Source organism: Vigna umbellata, chromosome 9 (genome assembly GCF_029865625.1).
Source record: "Vigna umbellata cultivar VRB3 chromosome 9, Vumbellata_1.0, whole genome shotgun sequence".
NCBI classification, from domain to species: domain Eukaryota; kingdom Viridiplantae; phylum Streptophyta; class Magnoliopsida; order Fabales; family Fabaceae; genus Vigna; species Vigna umbellata.
The window spans coordinates 10,283,606-10,299,451 of NC_142173.1; the positions used below are offsets into that span (position 1 = coordinate 10,283,606).

Here is a 15,846-nt window from a genome sequence, read left to right on the forward strand (position 1 = left end):
AATCGATTATCCCCAAAAGCATGAATTATTAAGGCTCGCAGATAATCGATTATCACTTATGATGATAATCGATTATTAGTGGCAGTTATGAACTTGACTCTTTGTTTTCTGACCTAATTTTCAAAAGTAAGAGTCTATAAATAATTAACTTAAACATAACTTTAAAAGAACTTTTCACTAAGAGTATTAGAGTTGTGTGTCTAAGAGAAACTGAGTGTTTGTGAACTTGTGAACTTGGTGCTTGTAAGAGGAAATGTTCTTTCTTAGTGTGTCTAAATGGTGAAATATACCTACAAAGCATAATCAAGTTGTTTATCCTTTTACGCATCAAAAAGAGGTGTCTTTCATCTCTTATGAGGTGTTTTCCAATCTCAATCTCTCAATTGTAAATTGTTACTTATTTTAGTGGAAAGGTTAATCCCTCTTTTGAAGAGATTAACAACTAGACATATGATCTTTTGTTACATAGAATCTTTTGTTCAAACCAGCATAAAATTTATCTGTGTAATTTTTCTCTTTCCTTCTCTCCTTTATTTATTTATTTTTATTCAAAATTAACTTTTATGATTTATTAAATAAATTTTTAAAAACAAAAATCTATTAAAGAGAAACAATTTTTTAAAATAATTCATCCCTCTTTTTAGTCTTGTCGGAATATGTTTTTAAATATTCATTGCACGATATCGATTCCAATGAAAAAACTATTTTTCATAATAGTTAAGGTGAAAATACTTATATTAAAAATGAACATAAAGATTAAAAAAATAAAAAATTAAAGTATTTTTTTCACTAACTTTGTATTAACTCAATGTTTCTTAATTCATATTAAAAGATTGAGAAAGTATTAATGGATAAATAATTAATATAGTCCTCAAATGTGTAAGTTCTTATGATTCAGTTCTCAATAAAATGAAATGTTTATTTTAATATTTAAACATGTAAAAGTCTTGAAACTATATTTTGGTGATCAAATAAAAATGCGGAAAATAGATACAAGAAATATCACTAACAAAAAGTGCTTCAGAAAAACGTGCTTAAATGAAAATCGTAAACTGAAAAACGACTTTCAATTTAATTTTTATATAAACCCTAAACAATTTCCATTTATAACGAATAGAAAATGTTTATTATGGTAGAATAGAATTTTTTTAACAAATAATATTTTATTATGGTAGAATAACAATTGTTTATTTCTAGGAATACTTAGTCTGGAATACCATGTATATTTTTATACAAATATTTTTATCCCAAATTCTACGTGAGTTTTGGTATATTGAAGTTATTTTTATCCCACTCTCTATATGTATTTCATGAATTCAAAAGTGAGGTTGAAAAGATGAATGCTCATGCAGAGGAAATATACACTGAACAAGGTTCGTAATAAGACAAATTGTTTATATAAAAGTAAAAAAAAAATTATAACATTTATTTCTCCTATTTATTGAATTCATTTTATTTCAATAAAGACTCAAGCTTATTGTAATGGTTTTAAATTTTCTCAAATGACCTTTAAATAAACAAATTTTTATGAAATAAATAAAAAATAAAAACTATAACATTATATTTATGCATTTTCTAGAATAAATTTAAATATTAAAAAAATGTCCAACCACAAAAAATTTGCAAATAATAGTAAAAGATATTTTAAAAATTTAAAATAAAAATTACTAACATGGAAAAAAAATAAATGAAAATCCTACAAAACTACAAATGCGTACTTATACACGATTTCGCAAAATCTTAAAAGAAATTAGAGAAACGTGCTTCCAGGCACGATTCATGCTACTAAGTGTAATCTCAAAGAAAAAAAAAACTGCAACAAAGCACTATTTCAAAAAGAATAAAAAAACGAAAATAAGAAAATGTGTTAAAGAACATGAATTTGAAGAAAAAAAAAATTAAACTCAACCTTTTCATTGTAAAGTCATATTTTCAACCATAATTTAATAAATTCTCCAACAAAAAGCCTTTGATTAAAAAAGAAACTTATGTTGATAGAAGGTAAGTCCTTTTGTATTAAATTTTATTTCAAAACTTGGGTGTTCTAAGCCATCTCCCAATGCCAACATAATGTTATTCACCAACCTTAAGTTTTCTCAACTATGAAACCAAACTTTGAACATCGATCAACGATGTTTATGTAAAAATAAAAATTGTCCATCGATGTTCTTTATTTCCAACGTATATTTATCATACCCAAAAGTATTGATTTTAGAAATAAAAATTAAAACCAAAATTTAAAATTTTTCAACAACTAAAGACACTTTTGGATTTAAATTTAAAGTAAATTTTATAATTAAAATTAATTTTCCATATTTAATTATGTGTTAACTTCTAATATTATTTTTGTTATGAAAATTACAGATAAACCTTTAATCTTAAATATAAAATACTACCAAATACACCTAAAATTTTGACTTTTTTTTGCAAGACTAAACGTCAGTTGACTTTAAAATAATAATAATAATAATGTAAACAACCGTAGTTGACTTTAATGTTTGTTACAGTACATAAAAGGTGGAATGGTAAAGTCAATAGGTGCTCGTTGACGGCACAAATTGATTTTCTGTTACATAACAGTATAACACAAAAAATAAAGCTTCTCGCATTTTATTTTTCCCATATGTTTTCTTTCTTAAGTCATTCTCGCCGTTGATTGAGGAGTTAATAATAGATTTTATTGAAATTAAGTTAAAAATATTTAAGATTGTAAATAAATTAATAACACGTTCTATAAAAAAAATCCTTTAATTCAAAGTATTCAAACATTTGTTTTTGATAAAATCAGTAATGAAATAATTGAAAGAGTAATTTTCTTTTTATATTATCATCTTATCATAGAAGGTATTTGGTAAGACTCTTCACTTTTTAAACACCTGTTTCAAAAGTTACATTATATATATATATATATATATATATATATATATATATATATATATATATATATATATATATTATCATCCCATTTCTTTTATTAACATCTTCTGCAAATTTGATTGATCGTCGTGCAACATGCAGCAGTTTCGCACTCATTGCGTATAAATTTTCACTCACATAAATATGGAACATCTTACAAGATATCGAAATTTTGAACAGAAGATTCAGGAATTATTTTTTTTTATCACTGATAATATGAACAAAATAATCTGAATGAAAGGAGTTACCGCTAGAATTTAACAAGTTAAAAGCCTATGATGAATGGCATTTAGATCGGGCCTGTTCAGTATAGCATATGGTCGACCAATTAGTCTCTTCCTTCCTCCATTGAAGCTTTTCTTCCAAGCAAGATCAGCCTTGCACATTTCAAGCACAACCCAAAATTCTCGTATCCTGGTCACAGAACTTGGCTGCATGGCCCCCAACACAACATACCAGAGGAAGTTTTCTGTTCATGCTATGTAACATTCCAATGGAACAGGTTCTTTACTTTCAGTGGCCCGTCAGCTCTTTTCTAAGCCATCACGGATCAGCTGTGACAATATATCGACCCATGTGTCGGGAACACCAGGCAGACACCAATGCATGCAATCCTGACCCCATACTGCAACTGCATCTTTCCTTCCTAACCAAATTGCTGGATGAGCATCAGCTCTGAACTCACTTAAATGAGTTAAGTCAAGCAAGTGAATGTCTGTGCCTTGTAATGCTTCTTCAATCACATAATTCAATAGTCTTGCTTCCCTGTTAACTCCGTTGTTCCTGGGTTCAAACCATGAGTCAAGCTGTCCAGGTATTAGTATATCAAAACACATGGGGCATGGAACACAATTCAACAGGTCCCTCAGAAAAAGTGAAGCATTCTAGTTGTTTAAAATAAAAACATTTATCAAATGCCACCCATAGTTGGATGTTCTTTTGTGAGACGTGTTACACAGTTAAATGAGGGAGAAATTTCAGAAAAGCATGTTCTAAAATGTAGCAATTTATAGCATAACAAATTGGGAGGACCATAATGTTAGGTTTACTGAAGAGGAGTTTCACGGGAAAAATACAATACCAATAAAATCTGAACCCAATACCAATAAGACCTGAGCCCAACCATATAAAGAATTGTCATCACTCTCTACCCAAAAACAATAGGTTAATGGGTTCAGAAAGATACAACACCAATGCTCAATTTTCTCATTTCTAATCAATACGAGACTTAGACTCATGCTTGGATTCTCAACACATAAAAGTGATTAACATTGCAAGAAAGAAAAGGAAAAGAGAGACTTCCCCAAGGAGACAAAAAAATGCAGACGAGTTTCAGAAATACACACCTCATTCTCCTCAAGGGGCCTGTTGAACAAGCAGCTCCCATTTTGATTCCAGTCACCACCATAAAAGTGTCTTGGGGATTGTAATCTCCAGAATTTAAGGGTGTTTCTAGGAAATTCTTTCTGAATGTATGTGATCATATTAGCAAGAACAACTTTGAGTCCATCTAACATCCCAAGAGGCGGAACTATTGCTTGTCCTGCTTGATAGAAGACGAGAGGCTTCTCTTCTGGAAATTTGTCATTATTCCACCTATTAAACACCAAATCAAGTAACTATGTACATTCAATCATTGGAACAGTTCATAAAAATACAGAGACAAGCCAAAAAAAATTAGACCCAAACCAGTTTCATAAAAAATATGTTGCAACACAAGAAATCCTCTTTAAGCTCTTTTCAATTTTTTAACAATTAATATTATTACTTATTTAATTCATTCATTTTTACTTCCTGTATATGCGTTGTGAGTGAGTAGTTGAGTCATTCAACAATTAAACAAAGCATATATAGGCAGTCAAATTCAATTTTATTAAAGTGGTAGTGCATCATCCGGAAATTACAGAATTCAAGAAAACAAGAATTACCAGTGACCAGTATTAAACACCAGAACATCATAGAATCCGGCAATTTTAGCCCAATCATCAGCAGGAACATCAACATCAACTCGATAAAAGCCTTCTGATCCATCTTGCATCCCACCTTTTGCTTGTTTTGGCTGCCACCTTTGTTTAATCAGTAATGAGCTCATAAGGTTTCCATTTTCAAATTGACATCAAAGCAACATAGTAAAATAAGGCAATCAGAACTCAAAAAACAGGAACCACTTAAAACTAAGATAGAGTTAGTGGATGAAAATTATAAAAAGATGAAATATTTCAGAGAAATAAGCTGAAAGTTGAAACTGCAAATAGCGTAGCCAAACAAGATAAAAGAAGGAAACCAAGTTAGTTGACTTTGTAGAATGCCGATCTTCAATCCCAAATTATATAAAGTTCAGTTTTAGGAAACATTTACTCCATTAATCATCATTGCCTAGCTAAAACCAGAAAAAAAAATGTTAGGGGAGCAAAGTTTTGCCCCAACCTAATGACAAATGGACTTGATACCAAGAGCGCTGCCCCTACGCACTCACACTTAGTTCCCTTTTGTCCTTGCCCACGCCCTATTAAAATTAAACACTCTATTGATATTGAAACCAAAGCAAAAGGAAACAATGTAATATTCATAAACATATTTTAACAGTCAAAATAAAAGCATATCTACTTCTAAAATCCTAAATAGGAAATGTGAAGAGTAAGAATCTTCATGTATCTTTATCAGATTCATGCATATATTGTAGTATGATGCATATTTTGGTAGGGATGCATAAAGGAATTACTAATTTAGTATGATCCACAGAAAAGTGATTTTTTTAATACAAATACAATGCAGAAACTTTAATAGGAGTGCTGTATATATTCAATAAGTGGATAAAATATATATGTTTAGATTTCTGAGAAGTATTGTTCAGCTGCAGCGTTTATATTTGTGTTTCTAAAGTACTAATGCATCATCATAAACAATTCTCATAACAGTGCTATAGTCTACATCTATAGGTTCTTCTAATCCATAAAACGAGCTGCAGTATGTGTCGGATAAATAACTACAAAATGAAAATATCCAATTCACAAATATAGCCAAAACTATGAACCAACAACAACATACAAGTAGGACAGAGAATTGTTTGGATAAAATTCTCCAAAAGCACTAATAGAAGAAAGAAAATTAGTTTAAGCATAATTTAAAAATAAACTTTTGGAGAACTTCAGCATGACTTAAATAGAAACAAAATTTAACATATGGAGAAGTCTATTTTTTTTCTCCTTCTCCTACAATTGTTTATGGAAAAGTTCAATGTTGAAAACTCAACAAGAATTTCCAGTCATTAAATACATCTCCGGGATAGATTATCACCAACCCTGTAGTTTAAAGTTCAAACGCTACTCTTTCAATTCAAGAACAAGTTTGTTGTTTCAACATCCTTCAAACCACCACCTATCAAACTTTATTCCACCGGCACACACCCAAATCTGAACCAACAATCAACAGCACATAAGTATCAACCTTTTGGTTATCCGATACAACCTAGAATGCCCGGTTGCTATCAAATATAAATTTCACACCAAATTTCAGTACGTCAACCAATCTCTAAGGATCTAAGCTAACTCTCTACAGCATCTATCCAAAATTAAGCTTTAAACTTGAAATAAAGCACCATACTTGCCACCACCTCTTCAAGTGAAATGCACATTCAGACTATCAGGCGAGGAGTTACATACCCCCTTCATGTAAAACAAAGCAGTACATATCTATTTGCAATTATCTGAACCAAAAAGAAAAAAAAAATTGGTTAATGAGAATATTACTGGTATCTGGAGAGCAAAACAGCACGGTGATAAGCGACGGTGACATTGAATTTGGGAAAATAGGCACCCCTCCAAGCACCCTTCTTTTTCCACTTTTTGGCTCCCTCATCGGCGACCCTGAGAGTGCAGAGAAAAGAAGCCAAGAAATTCTCGTTGAGGGAGTCCCCAACAAACCCAATGTTCCTGTTCCTCATCCGACCCAGAAACTGAAATGGGTCGATCCGGTTCAAGTGGCAGTTCCGGGGCACCCACTTCCAGGAGTTGATGAAGCTCATATTTTGCCTCTCGTTTCGGAGGCAGTTCCAGGCGTTACGGTGGAAAGGGCATGTTTGGTCGTAGAGAGGGGTGCGGTCAGGATCCGAGACCCATTGGCCGGTGAAAAGATTGCATTTGGAGATTGCGAGTGATTGTGAGGTTGTAGAAGAAGAGAAAGTGTGGAGAGAGAGGAATGTAGAGAAGAAATAGAAGGTTGCAAATGTTAGTACGATGAGCCATGGTAAGAGATTTGAAGGGAGCTTCGGAGACATTCTCATCTATGCCCGTGTCCAATTCCTGCTCCCTCTCATATTGGGATACATTTTTCAACCATTTTCTTTATAATTTCGTTAAATCTTTCATATAGTCTTTATGAAGTTTAGAAAAGCTTTGGAGTCCAACAATGTCACAAACAATAAAATCAGAAAGAAAAATATACAAATTAATTATATGAAGAAAAAATTTACTTATCTATGTGTGAAAATTTAAATTATTAAAAAATTGAAATATTGTTTGATTTTTTTTCTTTTACATATAAGTATTTAATATAATTTATTTTTAATATATTTGGTCGACATAAATGATTAAAATTAGAGGTGCATCTACTTATCGTGGTAAGACTATTATAAGATTAAGAAGATAACCTACAACATCAGCTCGTAGAAGATGCTTAAAAGAAAGAAATATGGACGTCATTGAGGAACATGAGTAGTATATTCAAAAAGAGTATATTGAGGACGAGCATGTTGAGTAGGATGATGTTTCTGAAGAAGAACATGAAGAAGGTGGATTCTTAGGAGGTCCATAGGACACCTCCCAGCTTACCCACTACACGGAGCATGTTGCATTTGCCATATGGCAAGATTGAGTTAGTACACATCCTAAATGTTAATTCATCTTTAATTGGTTAAATTTTTTTTTGTTATATATATATATATATTTTTTTTTTTTGTTATGTAGGATTGAGGGGAGATCAATGTGATCTCCCATGGGAAAAAAGAAAAAAAAATTGGATTTTATCATGAGGCTATTGAGTCTTTTATCACAATGTCTAGGTTGAGTTCTTTAGTGAACTTATCCAATGAGTACGTCGATTATGGGTTGATTGTAGCCCTTGGGGAGATGTGGTACTTAGAGACAAATATTTTTCATCTCTCAGTAGGTGAGATTACCATCACATTAGATGACATCAACAATCTGATGCACTTACCCATTATGAGTCAATTTTGTAAGATTGAGAAGTTAGAGTATGAGGAGGCTCGATCTCATATCATGGATCTGTTGGGCGTGGATAACGCCAAAGCTACAACTGAGATGACACGAACACGCGGTCCAAAATTTAGGCTGAGCTAGATCAAGAAGGTCTATGAGGAGTGTTATGAGCAGGAGCTTTAGGAGTGCGCTGCTCGTGCGTACCTGTTGCATCTGGTTGAATGCACAATTTTTACAAATAAAAGTGTTTGACACCATTTGTACAATATACAAGTGAACTTGACCATTCAATATGGCAATGTTGACCATATAACATGCACCTTTTTCATTAGATAACAGTTCCAACCTTCCTTCTAACATAGAACCTCCACCCAATGAATACCATAACTCTTTAACATTTAAGTAACTCATCTCCTTTAGAATGGAAAAAATATCGAAGTAGCTCTATATGTCTGGGTCAATTACTAAAGTACTGGTTTCTCCAACATATTTCAATTACCCATTATTGATAAACTTATCCATATGGTGAAAGACCACTTCGATATCATAATTAACCATCTCAGCTAATATATGCCTATATATATTTAACCCTATCATATATCAAAAATACCACATAATTTCAAATGGGGAGTGAGATCAACTTGGAAGATTCACTTCGTTCTGCCTAAATGGGAGAGAAAATATATAGTTCTGAAAATAATCTTGGTTAAAAATGTCTTACTTAGATCTATTTCGGTCCTTGTTTCCATGTCTTAAGACATGACTTTGTTGTTTACTGAAGTGCCAAGTTTTAGATGATATTGTTTGTTACAACTCTCAGGATTAGCCAAATTATTTTGGAGTTAACTATTCTCTTAAGTTGTTATTTCACAAGACTATGTATGTATAATCTTACATGTGCACGAATTTGACCAAGAAATTCAGGTGGACCATTGATTGACTCGTATGGCCATGTTAAGAAAGGTAATAACAAACTATTACTTTTATGAATATCCTTCCATGACACTGTAAAGAGGAAATAACATACTTATACTTTTAGTCTGAATAAGATAGAAAATTTTCATATAAATGTTTTACAAGATATGAAAATTGCCCTTTGTAGCTATTAACTAAGCAACAAACTGTAATTTGCCCCTTACCATACATTTTATTTCATATTAGTGCCTAGTTAAATTTCAACTATTCTAACCTAAATAAGAAATTAATTTGTTGCTCCTTTTAATTTCACCACCATTATCTAAGCTTATTGTTTTGGTGGAAATCGTTATCAAAGCTAATTACAATAATTTCTACTACTAGATTATTATTATTATTATTATGTTTAAATAATGATTCTTACTCATTTTGATGCGTTTCAGGGAATGGACTGTCTTTAGGTGTTAACTTTGCAATTCCCATAGACACATTCTATAAAACACAAACTTTGAATATCATTTTCAAATGAGGCACCATAACCAAAACAACAACACACATAATGGGACACCACAAAAAAAATAACATCTAACTTCATGGGGGAGGGGACCACCACTATGAACTGATTCCATAAACAAATAAGCAATACACCACAACACGACAACATTGCCAAAAGGAAAATATAGACACACATTCAACAAAAACGCACATTGGACCTTCAATGGAACTCACTTCGGTGTTAAAAAAAGATTGCTTTTTCACTTTCACTTTTTCGATCTTTGAAATCCCAAAATGTGCTTCTCTTTTAATCTGTTGGAAACCCCCAAATGCAATTCTATGTTACAAATCCCCAATTGAAATTCTCTTCTTCTTTATTCGTAATCTCAATCACAAATTATCTTCTTCTCTATTCCAAATCACAAACTTAGCTTCTTTTCCTCTCTATTAGAAATTCCCAAATTCGTTCACTCTTTTTCTTTGCTTGAAATACCTAATTCCATTAACATTCAATTTTTTTCCTAAACTTAAACCCTAATTGCAAAATTTTCATGCCACTACCCCGTTAATGGCTTACACATCACAATAATAACCTACGACAATGCCATGACAGTAAAAATGAACAACACAATTTCACCAATAAGTCAACATGATCCATTTAAACATCGTGAATACAATTAGACTTAATTGATGCACATTACACAAAAATGTGGAAGAAGTTGACACTTTTTAAAAAGAGGGGATCAAGTTAACACACTGCAATGAAAATAGGGACCATTAAAGCAATTAAACAAGAAATTAATATTAACTAATGAATCAAAAATAACAAAACATATTTGTTGATATGGGGAGCTATATCTGGCAAAACTCATCTCACATATGTATTTTTGATGAACAAAAGAAATGTTTTATGGTTTCTTGCATAACAAATGGCATAACAATGGCTTGATCATTACTGTGTTTGTGTGCTTGAAATGTATTGTATATGTATTCATTGATTGAAAATGAATCAATTGTTTAAACACATTGCACATTGTATATCTAGAAGAAATAATTTATTAAATTGTGTATATAATCTGTTAAATTTCTTCATATTTCAGTACATGCTTAACAGGGGCAAAATAGTTGTGTAATAATCGATTAAAACATGTTGCTTTGCCAACATGTGTTTGTTGAGTGCATTGATGTGTTTGGAATGGAAAATAATTGGATATTTTGCTTAAGTATGGAACTTAACCATAAGTTTCCTAATCAGTTAAAATGTTTATCTTGTGAAAATCATTTTCATTTAAATTCATAACTGCCTGTAACGGTCATATTTGTTTGTTGTTGGCTTGTATGATTTGCATAATCGATTGCATGCATTGTTTAATCTTTTAAATCTGATACAAATGTAAAACTGTTAAAGTAAAATTATTTGTGTAATCAATTATATCACGTTAGGATTTGAAATCCTATAAATAGACGTCTTGCGCGCTTTTGCAATATAATTACATGAACTTTCACTTTCATAACTAACTTGTTTGTTGAGTATTGATTGCAAGAGCGTCTTAGAATAAGTTTTGAAGAATCAAATATCTCATTTGGATTATTCATAAAGATTCTTGCAAGAAAGCTGAGCTGATACATTGTTGGTCATATATGCACTTCTGGTGTATTCTTTGAGGATCAATGTCTACATTACAATCAAGAGGATTGTGTTCCTGTTACTGTTGGCCAGGAGAAGAACCGTAGTGTTCTGCATTGAGAGTTGGGATTTTGAATCACACTAGATCCTTAACCGGTTTTCGAAAGTTGGCGAACCCTTGACCGAATGATTGATTCTTGTGGCAAGCTCTTCAATTTGGACCGATCAGTTTCTTCATTCGCATAAGTTGTGTTTCAGCTCTTTTTTCGATCTTTTCTATTATCTGTTGCATGTGAGTCATCTTTCATTTGCATACATCTTTTTAATAATCTATATGAATCTATGTTGGGATTTGGGATTCCTTAGAGCAAGTTCATCTGTCTCTTAGGTAAGGAAAGGTAATTACATTGTTTTTTAATTATAGATAGCTTGGAATGTCTAATTTTATGATTGCATGGTGAATTGACTAAATGATTGATATGTGTGATGAGTGTAATATGTTGAATTATGGTTAGGTTTTTAAATTATAGGAATTGATTGTATGATGAGATTTTGAAATGTTGTTTGATTGATATAGTAGATGGTTTGAGTTAGTGACGATTGTGTAATATGAAATTTGGAATATTTTGGCATGTGCGATTTGAAGTTTGATTCTTGGATTTTTGGTTGTTTGAACTTGGTTTTGTGTGATTAAGAGAGCTTAAATATGAGCAATTGGTCAAGTGTTATGAGCTTTTATGTTTAAAACTGTTTTGAAACTCATTCACTGAGAAAGAAGTGCCAATTTGATAAATTGAACAGGTATAAGTTCCCTCAAAAGCATAAAATACAAGTGATCTGGTATAGCATTGAATGTCTTATTTTGTAAATGGGATAGCGTTAAGCGATACTAGGGTGACGTTGAGCGCCAACCTTATACTATAAGTTTGAAACATTTTAACTCCAAGATGTTGAGCGTCAGAAAGTGTCGTTGAGTGTCCCTTTTTGTAAGAAGAATAGTGTTGAGCACCATGGCTGGCGTTAAGCACCACCTTTTGCGAGAAATCTAGCATTGGTCACCACCTATGAGTGTCAGTTTGTATGTTTGAAATTATCTTCTTCTTTTGCTATTTCAGATAGAATACAATGTAGTTTATGTATGTTTAAGAGTATCATGGTATTTATTCATGTATAATATTGTAATGATGATGATTATTATATATGTGTTTGGCATAATTCCTGTGATCTCATAGGGAGATTTTATGGTGATGTTTTATTAATGTACACATTGATTTGGGAGTCTAGATGTTGGAGGTTATCTTGCCACTATAATAACAATTCAAACTTAGGTAGAATAGAATGATGTATGTTGTGAGAGGTGCAAGAGGTCCTATATTAGGGATTTTACTTTAGCCAAAGGTGTTAATGGACTAACTTTCTATGTGGTAGGGTGAAACTCATTGACAATGACTTTGTAGAGCAATAGAGGTTGCCACAAGTGCAAGACTCTCAAGATTTCACATCAATGTTTTATCCGGATAATTGAGTCTAGTATGATTCTTCATATGTGATATTGTTGTTTTTATGAATGAATTATGTATCATAATATCTCTATGTTTGATTTATGAATTTTTTTTGTATATTAGCTTACCTTGTTTCTTTTGTATTTGTTTGTTTCTTTTATGTTTGTTTGTTTATTTTATAGTGATCATTTTATTGATGTGAGTAGATGAGAGGTAGGTGTTGAGACATCTTTGATGGAAGATAGTGATGCTGCAGTATTCTTTTCAATCATCTTAATTGTCTAAGATATATTTTATTATTACGATTATTTTTTTAGATAACGCTATACCTATAATTTGAGACAAATTTGTTTTGTTTTATCAATTTTATAACATCTTATTTTATTAGCTATAAACAACTAAAAATAAAATGTTACAGTAATAAAATTATAATTTAATAATGAATTAAAATTAGTTTATAATAATACAAAGTAATTTGAATTATAATCTTTCTTTCAATTATTATATATAAAAAATCACTCATAAATTTTTACAATTTTTTTAATTTTTAATTTGTTATTGTGTTTCTCTTAATCTAAACTATCTTATTCCTCACTCTCTTTTATTCCATTTTCATATTTTCTTATTCACTCTTTGAAGTTCACTCCTTCAACCTAATAAAACTAATATTCAATCCAAAATATCTAGACTCAAAATTCTTTGTTGATTCTGTGGTCTTATGATGTATTGTTATAATATCATCTCCTTTTCTATTTTCCGCCCATCTTATTGACCAAGTCCATGCTCTTAAGTTTAGTTAATTTAAAAAAAAGAAAAAAACTACCAAATCATTTACATTTAAAAAAAAAAATCTCTTACGATTTCTGTATCACGTGAACCAAACCAGATGGCAACGTTAGTCGTTAGATAATTAAATGACATACAGCGAACGTTACAATATCCATGCTTAATTTACTATTTTTAAACAACGGAAAGTTAACCAATGTTTTTAGATTGTAATATATCTGCGCCGGTTAGTTACAGTGGTCAAACTTGTCATTTCAATATATTTGAGCCACTCACGATGCTGGGACAGCGGATGTATATGGTAGGACGTCAATTCTGAACTTATTGCTTTTCTTTGATTTTATATAATTTTCGATCGTTTCCGATTTGCTTCCTATATTATTTATAATGGTTTTGTCAACTGTGAAACAGTTATGAAATGAAGTGATGATAGGAACGTGTATTATGTATGTATATGGCAGCAGTGGCATGAGGCACAAGTAAGTAGTTCCAAGGCTGAAAGATGGAGTGCAAAGAAAATGTTGGTGTAAAACACGTGAAAACAAAACAAAACCAAACCAAACCATGGCTCACTTTCACTTATCGCTTATCGCTTCTCGCTCACTCCTTCAATCAGTACGATGTGGGTCCCTCAGAAGGCAAATGTTATTGTCACCACCGTAACACGCACCCAACCTTGTTTCCAGCCACGTGACACAACAAAACAATAACTACCATCCAAAATTCCACGCACCCACTGATTAAACCCCAAAAATATAAATAAAAAACCCTTCAGAAATCCCTACTTATTAATTATTTCTCATTTTCCATCTCTGACACAACACCACCACCATGGAGAACTATCAGTACCCCTCCTACCCTGACTCCGGCGACTCCTCGCCGCGTTCCAGGGAGATCGACTTCGAGAATCCGCCGCCCTGGGACGACCAGCAGACCCAGAACTACAAGGCCAAGTTCATGTGCAGCTACGGCGGCAAGATCCAGCCCCGAACCCATGACAACCAGCTCTCCTACGTCGGCGGCGACACCAAGATTCTCGCCGTCGACCGCGCCATCAAGTTCCCCGCTTTCCTTTCCAAGCTCGCGGCTCTCTGCGACGCCACGCCGCAGGACCTCACCTTCAAGTACCAACTCCCTGGCGAAGACCTCGACGCCCTGATCTCCGTCACCACCGACGACGACCTGGAACACATGATGCACGAGTACGACCGTCTCTATCGCCCTAACTCCAAACCTGTTAGGATGAGACTCTTTCTCTTCACGCTTTCCTCAAACCCTAATTCCTCGTTCTCTTCGGATCGTGATCGCTTCGTCGATGCTCTTAACTCTGCTCCAATTCCTCCGCAACCTGACCCCATCAAAACCCCTCCCGTTACTCCTTCCAATGTCGATTACCTCTTCGGTCTCGACAAGGCCGTTGCTCCTCCCACTCTCCCTCCTTCCTTCGCGGCCGTCAAGTTCCACGATCCCGCGCCCGAGCCAGTCGCGCCGCAGCCGGAGTATCAGGTTCGCGGTGGAATCTCCGTTTCTGATCGCGTCGTTGGATCGGATCCGAGTGCGAACTCGATCGAGATTCAGAGACAGTTGCAGCAGGAGATGCAGCGTTTGCAGATTGCTGAGAATGAATATCGGAGGAGGAGTGAGGATGGTTTCGCCGGTGGCTATGCCGCTGCGGGAGGTGATTATTACATGCAGAAGATACCGGAGAAGGTTCCGCCTGCTAATGCGCCCCATCCCGCCGGGTACTGGCAGGAGAAGCAGTTTTCCGGCGAGGGTTTTCAGACGACAGTCACGACGGCTCCCGGAGGTGCTGATCAGCAGGTCTATGTTATCCCAGCGCCAGGGACTTTCTACCACGCGCCGGTGGTGAGGCCTCCGGCGGCGCAGGGCTACTACGCAGTGCAGAGAATGGGGTCTGAGGGTTTCCGTGAGCAGGCTGTGTTCGGCGGCGTTGCTCAGACGAAGACTGCGTTTTCGTCGGCAGGGCCGGCTCAGCCGGTTAAGGCTTCCGGGTATGCTGAAGGCTACGGCGTTGTGAGGCCTGCTGGGGTGCCGGATAATGCTGCGTACACGCAGGTGGCGTATGATAGTGCGAGTGGGAGGCAGGTTTACTATACTGCGCAGGGAGGGGTGGTGCACGCGCCGACGCAGTACCAAGGCGTTCCGGTGGGGTCGGATGTTAGGCCTGTTGGGGTTTCGGTGGGCCAGGATGGTAAGGTTGTTAACAAGGTTAACCAAGGTTCTGTGTGATTAAGATTGTGATTATGTTAATTTTGAAGTAATACACTAAATATGTTTTTTACATTTTTCCTTCTTATGTTTATATATATTTATATAATACGAATATTGTTAGCTAATAATTAATTGATGAGGTTTAAATTTCTTTCAA

At 33.9% G+C, this 15,846-nt stretch overlaps 2 protein-coding genes across 2 annotated transcripts; one reads left to right on the plus strand and one right to left on the minus strand.

Annotated features, from left to right (window-relative positions):
• Positions 1-3,032: 3,032 nt before the first annotated feature.
• On the minus strand, positions 3,033-7,246 carry LOC124820816 (protein trichome birefringence-like 12). The gene is made up of 4 exons (XM_088098182.1): positions 6,666-7,246; positions 4,845-4,982; positions 4,263-4,512; positions 3,033-3,722 (listed from the first exon to the last, which is right to left on the minus strand). Exons 1-4 carry the CDS (start codon positions 7,196-7,198, stop codon positions 3,441-3,443), a joined length of 1,203 nt encoding a protein of 400 aa, XP_087954308.1. The 5' UTR covers positions 7,199-7,246; the 3' UTR covers positions 3,033-3,440.
• A 6,989-nt stretch (positions 7,247-14,235) lies between these two features.
• Positions 14,236-15,846, plus strand: LOC124820590 (uncharacterized). Its single transcript, XM_047292314.2, has one exon. It carries the CDS (start codon positions 14,289-14,291, stop codon positions 15,705-15,707), a length of 1,419 nt encoding a protein of 472 aa, XP_047148270.2. The 5' UTR covers positions 14,236-14,288; the 3' UTR covers positions 15,708-15,846.